This window comes from Beta vulgaris, chromosome 6 (assembly GCF_026745355.1).
Source record: "Beta vulgaris subsp. vulgaris cultivar EL10 chromosome 6, EL10.2, whole genome shotgun sequence".
In the NCBI taxonomy this organism is placed as follows: domain Eukaryota; kingdom Viridiplantae; phylum Streptophyta; class Magnoliopsida; order Caryophyllales; family Amaranthaceae; genus Beta; species Beta vulgaris.
Genome location: NC_079207.1, coordinates 41,109,420 through 41,128,074, shown reverse-complemented (window position 1 = coordinate 41,128,074; position 18,655 = coordinate 41,109,420). Strand labels below are relative to the sequence as shown.

Sequence of the window (18,655 nt, the reverse complement as noted above, 5' to 3'; positions counted from 1 at the left end):
TAGCCCTGTTTTAAGAACCTTTATTTAAAAGCTAAAAGTGGATAAGACCATAATTCTTAATGGTTAAGAAAGCTTGTGGATAAGCATCATCATTCTTAATGGTTAAGAAAGCTTGTGGATAAGCATCATCATTCTTAATGGTTAAGAAAGCTTGTGGATAAGCATCATCATTCTTAATGGTTAAGAAAGCTTGTGGATAAGCATCATCATTCTTAATGGTTAAGAAAGCTTGTGGATAAGCATCATCATTCTTAAGGGTTAAGAAAGCTTGTGGATAAGTACTATCTTTCTTAATGGTTAAGAAAGGTCAAAGAGGATAAGAACCATCATTCTTATTGGATAAGAAGGCTTTGGAAACCAATAGATAAGTTAGAAAGTCCTTGAGAGCCTTAAACATTAAGATTATGAAAATCGTTTGGAGATTGTTTTATCGGGTAGCGATGAACTTCTAGTTAAAGAGCCTTTCGGGGTTGAATCCGAGCTCATAACCTAACCAAACTTGATATATGACATGCTTGGGATGTCTTAAGGTTAAAATGGTCATTTATGCCTAAGAATTACGTGGCTTAATAAGGTAAATTGCTTACATAGTAAAACCTGGCCAGCTGAAATTACAGCTCAGACCTATCCTCAAAGAAAGCTGCTTAGCAGCTACTTAAGTGTCGATCTCTCAAAGAACTTTTTATGCATGAAAGCCAACACCTTAGGCTAACACCTCAAGCAAGAATCACCCAAAAACTCCAAGAAACCGACCTTGCCCAGAAGAGGTTTCCCTCCCCTGGGGGTACCGCCAGAACAGACTATAAAAGCCTGTTCTGGATTTTCGTCTCTTTTATCTTATTTCTTCCTCTTGGACACCCATTTTTCCTTACATATAACTCTTCTAGACATCCATACAAAGTAGTTCAAGCTTTGGTTCCAATCTTTAGACCTTAAACTCATATAGAAAACCTTGCTGAAAGATCACAAAGTTGCTGTAAGTTCAACAGTTTACACCTCTTGTATTTAAGTTTAGTTTTTATCTATAAGCTTGTTGAAACTAATCTTTAGCATTTTATACATTCAGGGGAAGCTATAGGAGTAGTTAACCAATTGGATTAAGGAATTTCGTGGCTTTAAGCATCCTTAGTAAAGGTACACACTTAGTTTGGTTTTACCCTAGAGATTTCCATACCTATAGTTAGGTGATTGTTTGTTTCTAGTGTAAAGCATGTCTATGAAATGAATTTACTTATGATGTGTATTTTATTATGTGTATATTGAATATATTACATGAGTATAACATGCTAAGGTTCATTAGAGATGTTTCATTTGACCTAAATAACGCTTATACACTAAGTCATTACGATTATGATCCTTAATGGAATGTGTTTAGTACATGGACTTGTGGAGTAATTATGATGATTAAGGTGGAGTTGTTATGTTATTGTTGTTGTGGAGTTATTGTGGTGGTTGTGGTGAAGTTGTTGTGGAGTTGCTATTGTTGTTGTTGCTCTGTTGTAGTAGTGTTGTTGGGTTATTGTTGTTATGTCATTGTGGTTGTGGTGGAGTTGCTGTGAAGCTATTGCCTATTGTTGTTGTTGTATCGTTCTTATTGGATAATCATTGTTGATGATACGAGGGAAGTCCTAATCTTAGAATTGGGAAACTGTTATAATTATTGTAGTTGGAGTTGATATGTATGAAGTCGAGTTATGAGTTATGGGAATGACTTCATTAATTTCTATTTGCGGGATTCAGTTTTATTAGCATAATGGTTGCGTTAGAAGAAGATAATTAGAATAGTTAAGATTGGTTGTTGATTATTGTTATTGTTATGAGGTGATTATTGGAGGATGATTTTGGAATGGAGTATCATTCGAATTATGAAGGAGATTATAATGTTGGAATTGATATATTGGTTAAGGATTTGAGTGTAACATAGAAATCAGTTTATTGAGGTTTATTTACGAGTCGAGCTAGCTTTATATTCTCAATATAATTGTTCGTAGCACAATTAGGTGCTTGATTTAGGTACAGTTGTGAGTTATGTTTAGTTTGTTTAGTTATATAATTTGGAATTATGATTATGAATGGGATGCAAGTCGATGTAGCTAATATCATCGAAGTTATAGATGTTAATTAAGGATTAAGGAAATTAGAATGTTAAAGGTTGATAATTTGTGAATTGGGAATTAGTTTAAGTTTGGTTATTGATTATTGATGTTATCGTGAGATGGTTGTTGGAGAATGGCTATGTAGACGTATATAATTCAAGATGATATGGGAAATCAAGTTATGATGCTTGGAGGTTTCGTATAATTGTTATAGAGTTGAGGTAACCTTTGGGTTCAGCAAAATATATTTAAATGCTCCCGTGGGCGTTATATTGAATTTTGGATATCATATATCGTTTGTGGTAATGGCCATGTGTAATAGCTCCAATATTCTTTTTAAGTTGTTAGACCCTAAAACTTAATTAGTGGTATGTGGTAATAAGTCTAGGTACTTTTTATGGTCTTGATTGAGCTCATTAAGAGCTTATGATGTGGTTTTATGAAGTTTTAAATACTTGAATGACTTGTTTATGTGTTTAACAAGAATGTATATGTGTTTTATGTATTCTTATTAACTTGGTAATAAGGTTTAAGGACCCTTAGATATGCTACTAAACCTATAAGAGCCATAGTAATAGAATCTACAAAAATAGAGCTGAAGCTTTTATCGGGTAGCATCAAAGTCCTATTTGTGAAGCCTTCTCTACTGAATTTCAAGTCTAAACCAAATGGGCCACGTCTACTTACCTTAGTATGTTAATTAGGAATGAAATCCAACAATTAGAAACCATTAATAGGTTTCCTATCCATGAGGGTTTCCAATTAAACTCTTCTGGTGCTGCTGATGCAGCAGCTAGCTTAGTAAGCTGTAATAACCCCTTTTTCGTGTCAATCTAAACAAACCCAAGGCATGAGTAGGACGCCAACATACTATAATTCACTCCCACCTCATGCTTTGCTTGATAAACACTTAAAACACAGCTGCCCAGAAGCACACACCACACCTTCTTCCACTCGCCAGAACCTGCGTCTTTGCCCCTAGGTGAGTCTCTTCAGTTTTTCTTCAATTTTATCTTCCTTTAAGCTAGGTTTTCTTACATATTATTGTTCTACACTTGAATACCCAGAACCTAAGGCCTTTGTTCGTGCTTTAGAGCCATTAGAAGTTGGTGTTAAATCCCCTAAGAAGTCAGGTATGCTGCTGGAAAACCTATCAGCTTATGTTTGAGTTTTCTTTTAGATTAGTTTAGCTTTAATCTTATTTCCTTACACCATAATGTCTTATTTTGATAGTATTTCAAGATACACCAGTATTTGGACTAGTTAAGGAGCTTTAATCAAGGTTTAAGCTAGGATTTCTAAGGTACTAAGCTTGATTATCCTATAACCTTCCTTCTTTGAGTTGTTATAATGATTATGTGTATGATGTGAATTGTGAGCTAATTTCTATGTGGAACCAGAATGTATATAACCTTTTTAAAGTTATATTGAGTGCATATATAGTTGCTTTAAAGTTATGAGTACTCATTCTTAAGTTGTAATTGCTAAATATGTTGTATATATGTCATTATGGTAAGTGTTTGTAGTGGTTAAGCTTGATATCAATGTAAATATGCTATTTATGTTATTTAACCTACTGTTTAGCTACTGTAAAATATTAACTTAGTGTCCATGAAGTAATTTAGTTGTGCTAATCAAAGGTTTATAAATACTATGAAGACTAATGCCCTGATTTATAGTCGTTTCCGTAGAAAAAGCTAGTATGAAATTATTATGAACTTTTGAGTGATAATATGTGTGTATTAAGTTAACTATATTATGTATAACATGCTGTCCTTAGGTACTTTAGTCATATTTTGTTGGTATTAGTCGTTTAATAGTGGCTCAAAGCATATAATCGAAGCTAGCAATAGAACGGTCATATGTATTGATTGTAGATTCTCTTTTTGGATTAATGTATACACATGTATAAGTTTGTATCATTCATACTATGGAATGATTTTTATGGAGAAAGTAGCCTCATTTAGTCGACCAATGAGGTAATGAACTGTGCCCCATGGACTGGGAACCTTGGGGGTTCCATAGGGAAACCTGCACATAGCTCTATGGAACGATAATCGGGCGAATTCAAGTAATGCGAAACTTGAATATGATAAGTGATTGGAATTGGAAATATGAACTCCGGACTAGTCTCGCGGTAATGGCCATGGAAAACGAAAAGGTTGGGTGACGACCCCACAGTCGGAGATGTAGGCTTTGTCCCTCCGTCGCGTTCTCTTTCTCCAAGGAACAATGTTTTAGATAATAATCTTAATTTTGTTTATGCGTTAATTAACTCATGGTAACATGTGATTATCTGGTGGTTCATAGATTATTTCGAAAGCAAGTACCACTAAAGTATGTTTTACATGGTAATAAACTTAGTACTCAGCTTTTTGGCTGACGCTTGTTCTTGAACCTGTTCCTGGTGGGGAGCAGTATTTCTGATGATGCAGGTTTCTAAAGACGTTATGATCGTGTCTCTGCTTTTGCTGTGCTCAAGTGATGATTGTATATATGCAGTGTTCATGCTCTGTAGTTATGCTTAAAGTGTAGCTTTTGATCTCAAACTCTAAGCTTTACGCTCGTGAGATGTCGTTTTAAAGCTAGTTTTTGTAATCCGACATAGTTGGTCGATGCTATGTATGTAAATTAGTAAGTATAAGGAATAAGGGTTGTATATTATCAGTTTGGTTGTATAAAAGTGTTTCTATATAAGTTCGTTATTTCCCGCGATATCATCCAATTTCCATTAGATGATGTCATGGTGATGGTCCGAGTTTTGTTAACCAGGGCTTCCGTTGCACTTATTTATAATTAAGCTGGTTAATGAAACACGGGCTGTTACAAATGGTATCCGAGCTAAATTAGGTTTGAAAAAAAAAAAGAGAAATTCCGGCGTCTTAATATGTGAAGTGCCTAAGTGCATATATGTGTTAGTAAAATTTGTGAAACTTGTGTGTTTTATCTTTATGGGTAGTAAGGTTGTTTAGATAGCTAGTAACTACTAATTTATTTTGTAAATGAGTCAGATTAGTGATGATAATCATCGAGGAAGTGGGTAATTATGTCCCAAGTATGCAAGAGCCTGATAAGTGGGTTCCGTTTCCCTTTAAGTGGTTCAATGCGCCTGCCCATGTTGAGCTGATAAAGAGAACTATTGAGAGGTGGAATGCAGCAAGGGTCCAGCTATATCTAACCCGTATACCAGGCCTGAAGTGCAATCCTTTACCATAATAAAGACTCTACCACCATGTGAACCTTGGATTTCTCTGCAGGAGGAGTATTACTGGGAAAAGTTGGCTCCGTTTGTTCCTAACTTGGCAATTTTGATGTCAATGGATCCTGAATTTGATATAGCTAATATTGATAAGAATAATGCTCGTTAAGTAACTGTTGAGGAAGTAACCCAAAGGATTCAGGATGTAGATCAAGAGGGCAGAAAGAAGGATTAATTATAACTAAGGAGCAGTATGATGAGGAGATTATGGAAAAGATGGAGAAGTGTGCAAAGCGTAGGGAGGCAAAAAGGAAGAAAGTTGAGTTTATAAAGGGTTGGGTTAAGAAGGCTAGGAGAACTAGAAGGACTAAGATGATTCAGAGAGCTTGGAAAGCGGAAATGAAAAAGGAATGGAATAGTGGGTCAGAGATTGATGATTCACAGATCCAGACTATGTGCCTGAGAGTGAGGTGACGGGAGTAGCAGTGACGATAGTGGGTATGTATGATTCCATGAAGTTGAACTAAAATAGTTAGAAGGTCAATAGCAGTGCTTCATGTAGTATAACGCAGTATGGTAGTGAAAACCCTTATAAGCTAAGTAAGATAGGTATGTCGGTGTACAAGTTTAATTTTGTAAACTTAGTTTGTAAGGGGAATATTTTTTGAAGGCTTACAGCCTTTTGTACAAATGTGTATAGCATGTGTGAAGTAAGCCTAATAGCTTACTTTTGTGTAAATGTTATGCTATGTGTAATGCTAGTTATATATAAAATAAATATGTTTCTTATGTGTGCTAAATTTGATTCATTTATAGTTCTGTGTGAATGAATGATCTCTATGAATCTTATTCTAAAGCTTTCTTAACAAAATAGGAAAGTATGGTTAGAGGATCATCAAGTCAATCTGCGTCATCAGGAGATGGAAGGAAGGATTAATCACCTTGAGATAATGAATCAGCGACTACTTCGCATTTTAGAGAATCAAGAGTAAATCGGGAAATAGATGCTGAAGGAAATTTTATAAGAGGTTAGCAGCTCACAAGCCAAATACTTATAACGGGGAGACTGATCCGATCATATTCGAAGATTGGATCTCTTAATGGAAAAATTGTTGGGAGTTGTGAATTGCCCGGAGAATCTGAAAGTTAAACTTGCATCGTTTTATTTAGAAGGCCAGCAGACCTATGGTGGAGAACTATGAGAGATGCTTCCGCCAACCCGGATTTGATTGGGAAATGTTTTTGGTGAAGTTAAGGGAAAGATTTTATCCACCTGCAGTGCAGAGGAAGAAGGAATCAGAGTTTCTATTTCTGCGTCAGCAGACGATGTCCGTGGTAGAATATGCCGTCAAGTTTATGGAACTGTCAAGGTTTGTCCCTGAGTTAGTTAGTACCGAGAACTTCAAGATGACTCGATTTTTCGAGGGACTGAATTTGAGGTACCAGAAGCTTATTGGGAAGTATAACAGTTATCAGGAATTATATGATCTAGCTTTAGAAAAAGAAAGAATTTGCCAAAAGGAAGATGAAGCTAATAAGAAGAGAGGAGGGAATAAGCAAGGAGGAAATTATGACAAGCGTCCAAGGGTGGAAGGATGGAATAATCAAGTGCAAATGAATCGGACTCGAAAGCCAGAAAAGTTGGAGAAATGCACTAGATGTGGGAAAATGCATGCCAAAAGTATTACTTGTACTGGAGTACCCATATGTTATAAATGTACAAAGCCTGGACATCTGGCAAGAGATTGTACAACAAATGATGGTAGGGTTATACAAGGGAACCAGGGAAGATTCGATAACCGACAGGGAGGAAACACAGTGGGACTCAATCGCTACAACAACCGTGGAGGAAACGTGGGATCTTCCGGTCGAGCAGCGGGTAAGATGTATGCCATGACAGAGGAAGAAGGTGCAACATCAGGCTCGGTGGAGGTGGAAGGTAATGTAATTTCGGGTACATTCCCTGTGTGTTATGTTCCTGCTTATGTGTTATTTGACTCTGGAGCATCCAAATCTTTTATATCGAATGCTTTCTTGAAAAAGTTAAACCCTACTCCTGAATCAGTTAAGATAGAATTCTCAATAGATATACCCGATGGGACTAAGGTGAGGTGTAATAAGTTATACAGGGATTGCCTAGTGAATATCTCAGGAACTGAGTTACAAGCTGATCTTATAGGATTTGATCTGAAACCGTATGATGTAATTTTAGGGATGGATTGGTTGAGTAAGCATAGGGCTCTAATTGAATGTTATGAGCAAAAAGTGAAATTGAAGACATTGGGGGGAAATAAGATATTGTATCAGGAAATGGTAGAAAAACCGCACATTAAGATCGTTTCCGCTATGAAGGCAATAAAAAGTTTTGGCAAGGGTGTTTAGGGTATTTATGCCATATAGTTGGCACCATAAAGGAACCAAAACAGTTGAATGAAATACCTATAATAAGGGAATTTCCAGATGTGTTTCCAGATGAATTACCTGGGTTGCCAAAGCCGAGTGGTTGATTTTCATATTGATTTGGCACCTGGAGTAACACCAGTATCAAAGGCACCTTACCGAATGGCCCCGCAGAAATGGCAGAATTGAAGAAGCAATTGGAGGAATTATTACAGAAAGGGTATATTAGGCCAAGTGTATCACCTTGGGGAGCCCCAGTGCTGTTTTGAAAAAGAAAGATGGATCAATGCGATTGTGTGTAGATTATAGAGAAATCAACAAGCTTACAATCAAGAATCGATATCCATTACCCCGGATAGATGACTTATTTGATCAACTAAAAGGAGCTGCAGTATTCTCCAAGATTGATCTACGATCCGGTTATCACCAAATGAGAGTCTCGGAGAATGATATATCCAAGACAGCGTTTCGGACAAGGTATGGTCACTATGAGTTTGTTGTCATGCCATTCGGGTTAACTAACGCACCAGCAGCATTTATGGATTTGATGAATAGATACTTCCAGCCTTATTTGGACAAGTTTGTTGTTGTGTTCATTGATGATATATTAATATATTCGAAGTCTGAAAAGGCACATGAGGAGCACTTGAGAACCGTATTGCTGACCTTGAGGGAAAAGAAGTTGTATGGGAAGTTGAGTAAATGTGACTTTTGGTTAAACAAAGTAGCATTTTTAGGTCACATAATTACTAGAGAAGGTGTGTCTGTTGACCCAGAGAAGATTAAAGCAATCGTCGATTGGCCATCCCCAAGAATGTTGCAGAAGTTCGAAGTTTCATGGGGTTAGCAGGGTATTATAGAAGATTTGTAGAAGATTTTTCGAGAATCTCTCAGCCTATCACTTGTTAGTAAAGAAAAATTGAAATTTCGATGGTGTGATAAATGTGAAGCACATTCCAAGAGTTGAAACGACGATTAACTAGCGCTCCAATTTTAACTTTACCGACTGATAAAGAAGAATATGAAATTTATAGTGATGCATCAAAAAGTGGGTTAGGGTGTGTACTCATGCAAGAAGGAAAGGTTATTGCTTACGCATCAAGGCAATTGAGACCACATGAATTGAATTATCCCGTGCATGATTTAGAATTGGCTGCTGTGGTGTTCGCACTGAAGTTATGGAGGCACTACTTATATGGCGTTCCGTGCAAGATTTACACAGATCATAAAAGTCTGAAATATATATTCACGCAGAAAGACTTGAATATGAGACAAAGGAGATGGTTGGAATTCATAAAAGATTATGATATTGATTTGCAGTACCACCCAGGGAAGGCTAATAAGGTGGCTGATGCATTGAGTAGAAAGCCCTGCAAAGAGGTAAATGGATTGTTATGTTACCGCATGAAATCTACGAAGATATGAGAAGATTGAATCTGCAAATTGTGAAAAATGGAGAAGTTAGAAATGTTTTAAGTGCCATTAGTGTAACCCCTACACTATATGACGAGATCAAGAAGAAGCAGAGAGAAGACCCATTTCTAGAAAGTATAAGGAATGAAATAAGGAAAGGAAAAGTAATGGATTTTGGGATCTATGAGGACGATAGCCTTAGAATGAAAGGAAGATGGTGTGTTCCGAATGATTTAGAGTTGAAAGAAAAGATTTTGGCGAAGCACATAATAGTATGTACTCGATACACCCAGGAAGAGATAAGTTGATTCGAGATATAAAACAATACTTCTGGTGGAAGGGATTGAAGAAAGATGTTGCGATGTTCGTTGCAAAATGTATGACGTGTCAAAAAGTGAAATTCGATAGAGGGAGACTACCTGGAGAATTGCAACCCCTACCTGTTCCAGAATGGAAATGGGAGTCTGTTTCAATGGATTTTGTTGTTAGTTTACCTAGATCAAAAAGAGGAAACGATACGATTTGGGTGATTGTTGACAGACTGACTAAAACTGCTAGGTTTATTGCAATGAAGGCTACTTGGAATTTGAAGCAAATGGCAGATGCATATGTTCGGGATATAGTTCGCCTGCATGGAGTTCCGAAAACAATAATCTCAGATAGGGACACAAGATTTTTATCAAGTTTCTGGGGAAGGTTACAAGAGGCATTTGGAACAAAACTGAATTTCAGTACTGCATTTCATCCAGCAACAGACGGGCAAACTGAAAGAACTATACAAACACTAGAAGATATGCTTCGGGCTTGTATCCTAGAATTTCATGAGTCATGGGAAGATCGATTATCACTGGTCGAATTTTCGTACAACAATAGTTCGCATAGTAGCATCAAAATGTCTCCTTATGAAGCATTGTACGGAAGGAGATGTCGCACTCCTATTTGTTGGGAAGATGTAAGCCAAGGAACTTCAGTTGGACCTGATATAATACAAGAAACGATGGACCAAGTCAAAATAATCCAAGCAAAGATGAAAATAGCACAGGATCGACAAAAAATTATGCAGATCAGAAAAGGCGAAAGCTAGAATTTGAGATCGGTGATAAAGTATTTTTGAAAGTATCACCCACCCGAGGGATAAAACGATTCGGAGTTAGAGGAAAACTAAGTCCGAAATATATTGGACCATATGAAATTCTGAGACGAGTTGGAGAAGTGGCTTATGAGTTAGCATTACCGGTGGAGCTTGCAAGGGTTCATAATGTATTCCATGTTTCTCAATTGCGGAAATATATTCACGATCCGTCTCACGTATTACAATACGAACCACTCCAAGTTGATGAATCATTGACTTATGAAGAGAAGCCTATCCAAATACTTGATCGGAGGGAAAAAGTATTACGAAATCAAACCATCCCGCTTGTCAAAGTACTATGGTCCAACCATGGCGTTGAAGAAGCAACATGGGAAAAAGAATCTGACATGAAAAGTCGATATCCCCAATTATTCTGATGAGGTAATATTTCTAAGTTTCGAGGACGAAACTTTATTAAGGGGGTGTAGTATGTAATAGCTCCAATATTCTTTTTAAGTTGTTAGACCCTAAAACTTAATTAGTGGTATGTGGTAATAAGTCTAGGTACTTTTTATGGTCTTGATTGAGCTCATTAAGAGCTTATGATGTGGTTTTATGAAGTTTTAAATACTTGAATGACTTGTTTATGGTGTAACAAGAATGTATATGTGTTTATGTATTCTTATTAACTTGGTAATAAGGTTTAAGGACCCTTAGATATGCTACTAAACCTATAAGAGCCATAGTAATAGAATCTACAAAAATAGAGCTGAAGCTTTTATCGGGTAGCATCAAAGTCCTATTTGTGAAGCCTTCTCTACTGAATTTCAAGTCTAAACCAAATGGGCCACGTCTACTTACCTTAGTATGTTAATTAGGAATGAAATCCAGCAATTAGAAACCATTAATAGGTTTCCTATCCATGAGGGTTTCCAATTAAACTCTTTGGGCGCTGATGCAGCAGCTAGCTTAGTAAGCTGTAATAACCCTTTTTCGTGTCAATCTAACCAAAACCAAGGCATGATAGGACGCCAACATACTATACTTCACTCCCACCTCATGCTTTGCTTGATAAAACTTAAAACACAGCTGCCCAGAAGCACACACCACACTCTTCTCCACTCGCCAGAACCTGCGTCCTGCCCCTAGGTGAGTCTCTTCAGTTTTTCTTCAATTTTCTCTTCCTTTAAGCTAGGTTTTCTTACATATTATTGTTCTACACTTGAATACCCAGAACCTAAGGCCTTTGTTCGTGCTTTAGAGCCATTAGAAGTTGGTGTTAAACCCCTAAGAAGTCAGGTATGCTGCTGGAAAACCATCAGCTTGTTTGAGTTTTCTTTGATTAGTTTAGCTTTAATCTTATTTCCTTACACCATAATGTCTTATTTTGATAGTATTTCAAGATACACCAGTAGTTGGACTAGTTAAGGAGCTTTAATCAAGGTTTAAGCTAGGATTTCTAAGGTACTAAGCTTGATTATCCTATAACCTTCCTTCTTTGAGTTGTTATAATGATTATGTGTATGATGTGAATTGTGAGCTAATTTTTATGTGGAACCAGATGTATATAATCTTTTAAAGTTATATTGAGTGCTATATAGTTGCTTTAAAGTTATGAGTACTCATTCTTAAGTTGTAATTGCTAAATATGTTGTATATATGTCATTATGGTAAGTGTTTGTAATGGTTAAGCTTAATATCAATGTAAATATGCTATTTATGTTATTTAACCTACTGTTTAGCTACTGTAAAATATTAATTTAGTGTCCATGAAGTAATTTAGTTGTGCTAATCAAAGGTTTATAAATACTATGAAGACTAATGCCCTGATTTATAGTCGTTTCGTAGAAAAAGCTAGTATGAAATTATGCTGAACTTTTGAGTGATAATATGTGTGTATTAAGTTCACTATATTATGTATCATGCTGTCCTTAGGTACTTTAGTCATATTTTGTTGGTATTAGTCGTTTAATAGTGGCTCAAAGCATATAATCGAAGCTAGCAATAGAACGGTCATATGTATTGATTGTAGATTCTCTTTTTGGATTAATGTATACACATGTATAAGTTTGTATGATTCATACTGGAATGATTTTTATGGAGAAAGTAGCCTCATTTAGTCGACCAATGAGGTAATGAACTGTGCCCCATGGACTGGGAACCTTGGGGGTTCCATAGGGAAACCTGCCCATAGCTCTATGGAACGATAATCGGGCGAATTCAAGTAATGCGAAACTTGAATATGATAAGTGATTGGAATTGGAAATATGAACTCCGGACTAGTCGCGGTAATGGCCATGGAAAAGAAAAGGTTGGGTGACGACCCCCACAGTCGGAGATGTAGGCTTTGTCCCCTCCGTCGCGTTCTCTTTCTCCAAGGAACAATGTTTTAGATAATAATCTTAATTTTGTTTTATGCGTTGATTAACTCATGGTAACATGTGATTATCTGGTGGTTCATAGATTATTTCGAAAGCAAGTCACCACTAAAGTATGTTTTACATGGTAATAAACTTAGTACTCAGCTTTTTGGCTGACGCTTGTTCTTGGAACCTGTTCCTGGTGGGGAGCAGTAGTTCCTGATGATGCAGGTTTCAAAAGACGTTATGATCGTGTCTCTGCTTTTGCTGTGCTCAAGTGATGATTGTATATATGCAGTGTTCATGCTCTGTAGTTATGCTTAAAGTGTAGCTTTTGATCTCAAACTCTAAGCTTTACGCTCGTGAGATGTCGTTTTAAAGCTAGTTTTTGTAATCCGACATAGTTGGTCGATGCTATGTATGTAAATTAGTAAGTATAAGGAATAAGGGTTGTATATTATCAGTTTGGTTGTATAAAAGTGTTTCTCTATATAAGTTCGTTATTTCTCGCGATATCATCCAATTTCCATTAGATGATGTCATGGTGATGGTCCGAGTTTTGTTAACCAGGGCTTCCGTTGCACTTATTTATAATTAAGCTGGTTAATGAAACACGGGCTGTTACACCATGATTATAGATACATCTCTGTGAGTTAGTTGTGAATTGCTATTGGATTGTTATAAAAGTATCATTTTGTTCAATTATCGAAATCGTTCGAAAATACTATATTTCTCAAAATATGATTTGGTATGATAATGAGGAAATGATTCAGATATGATTAAGACCAGATAAAGGTTAATAGGTGTTATTATGAGTATTGAGGATTCAAGTATGAATCATTAAATATCTTATTTTATAAATATGAAAGTGAGGCATGAATAGGCACCCGAGTTAGGGCGGGTAGAGTCCCTAGCTGTTGCCTTCCAGGAGGGGCGAATTCCTGGCGTTATAGGACATGGTCCGGGTAAGTCTTGCAAGCATAACAAATAAAAAGGCTGGGTGACGACCCTCAATAGTTTGGAGACAGCTGGTACTGCGTTGTACCCCTCTCCACTCGCGTTCATGCCAAACGATCTGATTTTGTGAAAATATATCAACTAAGTTGAGTGTGATTATCTGTTACTATAACTATGTGTTAGTTTTCAAAATACACCTAAACTTGTATTTTCTATTACACAGTGTGTACTCAGCTTTGCTGATGGTGTTGTCATTTCTGTGGCATGTCACTTGGTGGGTGGCAGAGTCAAACATTATTGCAGGTTTGGTGTTGTGAGCTCAGGATTCTGAAGTGAAGCAAGATAAAGATGTCGTGTAGCTTATGGATTAGTTTGTATTTTAGATAGTCAATTAAGGAATAGTTTCTGATATATTTCGTTGTATACAATATTTGGGAATATTAGTCGAGATATCGGTGTAATTGAAGTCTTATATAAAGGATTTTGTTTTGTGGGTCAATAACCCACAAGTCCAGGATCGTTTTCTAGGTTATGTTTCCGTTGCGAGTAAATGTTTAATTCGAGGCTTATTAAGCATTGATTGTGATTAGAGGATCTTAAGTGTGCTTATCTAACAGCTCGGGAAAACGGGCTGTTACAAATGGTATCAGAGCAACCCTGCGACCGTGCGCTTAGCCACATAGCGGGGGTAAAAGATCGTTGGGAATGTGTCTTTACTTTGGTAATTAGAGTTCAAGTTTTGAGCTATAGAAAAATAGAATAAGAGTCTAAATTTGTTAAATCTTTGGGAATAAGATTATGGAATTCAAAGTTGTAATTTGAGGATATTTGAAATCTATTTGTTGGGTATATTGAGAACTTTTTCATAGAAATTTAGTAAAGACTATCGAAGATTGTAGTGCTTGATATATGGACACTTAAGGTTGATCTATGAGTTATGTTTGAAGTTTCGAGGACGAAACTTATTTTAAGGGTGGTAGTATGTAATAGCCCTGTTCTAAGAACTTTTATTTAAAAGCATAAGTGGATAAGACCATAATTCTTAATGGTTAAGAAAGTTGTGGATAAGCATCATCATTCTTAATGGTTAAGAAAGCTTGTGGATAAGCATCATCATTCTTAATGGTTAAGAAAGCTTGTGGATAAGCATCATCATTCTTAATGGTTAAGAAAGCTTGTGGATAAGCATCATCATTCTTAATGGTTAAGAAAGCTTGTGGATAAGCATATCATTCTTAAGGTTAAGAAAGCTTGTGGATAAGTACTATCTTTCTTAATGGTTAAGAAAGGTCAAAGAGGATAAGAACCATCATTCTTATTGGACTAAGAAGGCTTTGGAAACCAATAGATAAGTTAGAAAGTCCTTGAGAGCCTTAAACATTAAGATTATGAAAATCGTTTGGAGATTGTTTTATCGGGTAGCGATGAACTTCAGTTAAAGAGCCTTTCGGGTTGAATCCGAGCTCAGAACCTAACCAAACTTGATATATGACATGCTTGGGATGTCTTAAGGTTAAAATGGTCATTTATCCCAAGAATTACGTGGCTTAATAAGGTAAATTGCTTACATAGTAAAACCTGGCCAGCTGAAATTACAGCTCAGACCTATCCTCAAAGAAAGCTGCTTAGCAGCTACTTAAGTGTCGATCTCTCAAAGAACTTTTTATGCATGAAAGCCAACACCTTAGGCTAACACCTCAAGCAAGAATCACCCAAAAACTCCAAGAAACCGACCTTGCCCAGAAGAGGTTTCCCTCCCCTGGGGGTACCGCCAGAACAGACTATAAAAGCCTGTTCTGGATTTTCGTCTCTTTTCTCTTATTTCTTCCTCTTGGACACCCATTTTTCCTTACATATAACTCTTCTAGACATCCATACAAAGTAGTTCAAGCTTTGGTTCCAATCTTTAGACCTTAAACTCATATAGAAAACCTTGCTGAAAGATCACATAAGTTGCTGTAAGTTCAACAGTTTACACCTCTTGTATTTAAGTTTAGTTTTTCATATCTATAAGCTTGTTGAAATCAATATTTAGCATTTTGTGGTAATGGCCATGATTATAGATACATCTCTGTGAGTTAGTTGTGAATTGCTATTGGATTGTTATAAAAGTATCATTTTGTTCAATTATCGAAATCGTTCGAAAAATACTATATTTCTCAAAATATGATTTGTATGATAATGAGGAAATGATTCAGATATGAGTTAAGACCAGATAAGGTCGAATATGGTGTTATTTATGAGTATTGAGGATTCAAGTATGAATCATTAATATCTTATTTTATAAATATGAAAGTGAGGCATGAAAGGCACCCCGAGTTAGGCGGGTAGAGTCCCTAGCTGTTGCCTTCCAGAGGGGCGAATTCCTGGCGTATTAGGACATGTCCGGGTAAGTCTTGCAAGCATAACAATAAAAGGCTGGTGACGACCCTCAATAGTTTGGAGACAGCTGGTACGCGTGGTATCCCTCCACCTCGCGTTCATGCCAAACGATCTGATTTTGTGAAAATATATCAATTAAGTTGAGTGTTGATTATCTGTTACTATAACTATGTGTTAGTTTCAAAATACACTAAATTGTATTTTCTATTACACAGTGTTACTCAGCTTTGCTGATGTTTGTCATTTTTGTGGCTGTCACTTGGTGGGGGCCAGAGTCAAACATTTTCAGTTTGGTGTTGTGAGCTCAGGATTCTGAAGTGAAGCAAGATAAAGATGTCGTTGTAGCTTATGGATTGAGTTTGTATTTTAGATAGTCAATTAAGGAATAGTTTCTGATATATTTCGCTGTATACAATATTTGGGAATATTAGTTGAGATATCGGTGTAATTGAAGTCTTATATAAAGGATTTTGTTTTGTGGGTCAATAACCCACAAGTCCAGGATCGTTTTCTAGGTTATGTTTCCGTTGCGAGTAAATGTTTGATTCGAGGCTTATTAAGCATTGATTGTGATTAGTGGATCTTAAGTGTGCTTACCTAGCAGCTCGGGAAAACGGGCTGTTACAGATCTGTGTATTCTCTATCGTTGACGGGTGCAATGTCTTCGTCAACTTCATCGTCACTCCGGACGATAGGGTTATAGTAGCTTCCTTGTCTGGCAGACATGTTTAGGGAACTACAATACAATAAACCATAATGTCTTAGTAATCTCTCTAACGTATTCCCACAAGAAACAATAAGAGTAAGTACAAATCAAAGGCACGAAATCATAACATCTAGCAGGCAAGAAAATATAAACATCTAGCAGGCAAGAAAATATAAACAGCTAGCAGGGAAGAAAAACATTCCTGCATCATTAGCAGGAAAGTATAATAATAATGCATCGTTAGCAGGAAAGAATAATAATAATGCATTATCAACAGGGAAGAAAAATATAATGATGTTGAACTAATTATTGAATGCAGGCATATAATATTTTTATCCTCTATGCCCTTCCTATACTACCCATTCTCACAATGCAATAATATGAACTTTAAAGGCATGAAAATAATGCAGACGCTCTTTATGAAATAGTAATAATACTTAAGTATCTATAAAATTTTCGACTAAAAAAAAAAATTCGGACTTATACGTTCGAAAAAAAATCCGATTCTCAAAAAAAAAAAAAAAAATTCGAGAATGTTTCGAATTTTTGAAAAAAAAAATTTCAAACAACTAAATTTTCGAAAAAAATATTCGAACTCTTCTTCTTTTTTTTTTTTCTTGGACTATTAAAATTTTTCCGACTAATATAATATTCTAATAAAAATATTGCGAACCTAAAAAAAAAATTTCGGAAGAAATAAAAATTCGAGCTGTATATAAAAAAAAATTTCGGACCTTCCTATAATTCGAAAAAAAAAATTTCGAACATTAAAAAAAATTTCGGACATAAAAATTCCGGTCTAAAAATAATATAATATTATATATTCCTATAAGTTTTCAAAATGAATAAGTAGGAGCAATTCTAAAGTTTTTTTTTCAAATAACTAGTAAACTAGTTAGTTAACTAGGCGCCTATAAATTTTAGAAATAACCTAAAGCTCCCAGATACCACTTTGTAACACCCCGATAATTCTCTCTTTTTAGAAACTACTTTTATAATATACAAGTAGAGAATTACCCTGTATTATCGCCCGTGTGATAACGTATCGGCTTATTCAGAATTTTGCAGCGGAAAACAATTAACTAAACTTTAACTTTATTATAACTCAAAATGAATAACAAGTGGTTAGGACTTAAACAAACCAACTTAATCAACTCAAACAGCTTAAATAAAATATGTTCTCAATAAAGCAGAAATCAAACTATGCTAGTTACACAATCTCTCCACTCCAGATTCCCAATGATGCACATCTGCGAACCTGTAATGTCAATGCTATACTGAATCTGCTCACCATAAAGGATCATCACAGGATCAAATAGGCAAAACCATGATCACACACACAAACAACGCACGTAATCAGCAAAGCTGTGTACTACATATCAAACATAAGCATTCCTAAACATGATACTACATAAATAACATGTAGGGATAAATAATAATATAATCATACAACATTCTGCAGATAACTTTTACTGAACTAAACTCTAAACATCATTTCTCACTTTAAATGGAATAGTTATTGGAACTGAGTTGTCTTATCTACTAATGTCTTCACCTACGAAGACGAAATACGGGTGCTATTAGGCACTACAACGCATTTCAGATTGACCTACGATATCGAGGAACTTTTGCTAACTGAAAAAGAAATGGTGATTAATCCATTCCTGTAAAAAGCCATGGCTCGCTCACCATGTACTCCAACTCCTAGTGTCCAACTCTAGACGTGCACCAGTCTAAAGTCTATAACTATTCTCATTACACTTTACATTATTTACATATTATCACGTGTTATGACACACATACAAGCAACACATAAATAATAATCAGCCAGTCACAACTGAACTTCTTTTATCTTAGGATTTAACAAGTGATCACAACTTACAATCCAAGAATACTTTCTTTTAAATCTCAACTTTCTTTACTTGTTGAACCTAGCCAATAATAATCTTACCTTTATATAGGCATAACTTGTCAAACTTACCAAATAAAGTACACAGTCCTCATAAGATAATAAAATAATACTCATCAAGGAATACATGAATAACATGATTCAATCTCTATAACATATAT

General features: G+C 35.9%; 1 protein-coding gene and 1 long non-coding RNA gene across 2 annotated transcripts; both read left to right on the top strand.

Moving 5' to 3' along the window:
* The first annotated feature begins 2,989 nt into the window (after positions 1-2,989).
* On the top strand, positions 2,990-3,802 carry LOC130591743 (uncharacterized). Its single transcript, XR_008969797.1, has 3 exons — positions 2,990-3,078; positions 3,164-3,229; positions 3,330-3,802. It is a non-coding gene; the product is annotated as an uncharacterized LOC130591743 (long non-coding RNA).
* Positions 3,803-6,480: 2,678 nt separating this feature from the next.
* Positions 6,481-7,677, top strand: LOC130591827 (uncharacterized). The gene has a single exon (XM_057395762.1). It carries the CDS (start codon positions 6,481-6,483, stop codon positions 7,675-7,677), a length of 1,197 nt encoding a protein of 398 aa, XP_057251745.1.
* The last annotated feature ends 10,978 nt before the right edge of the window (positions 7,678-18,655 follow it).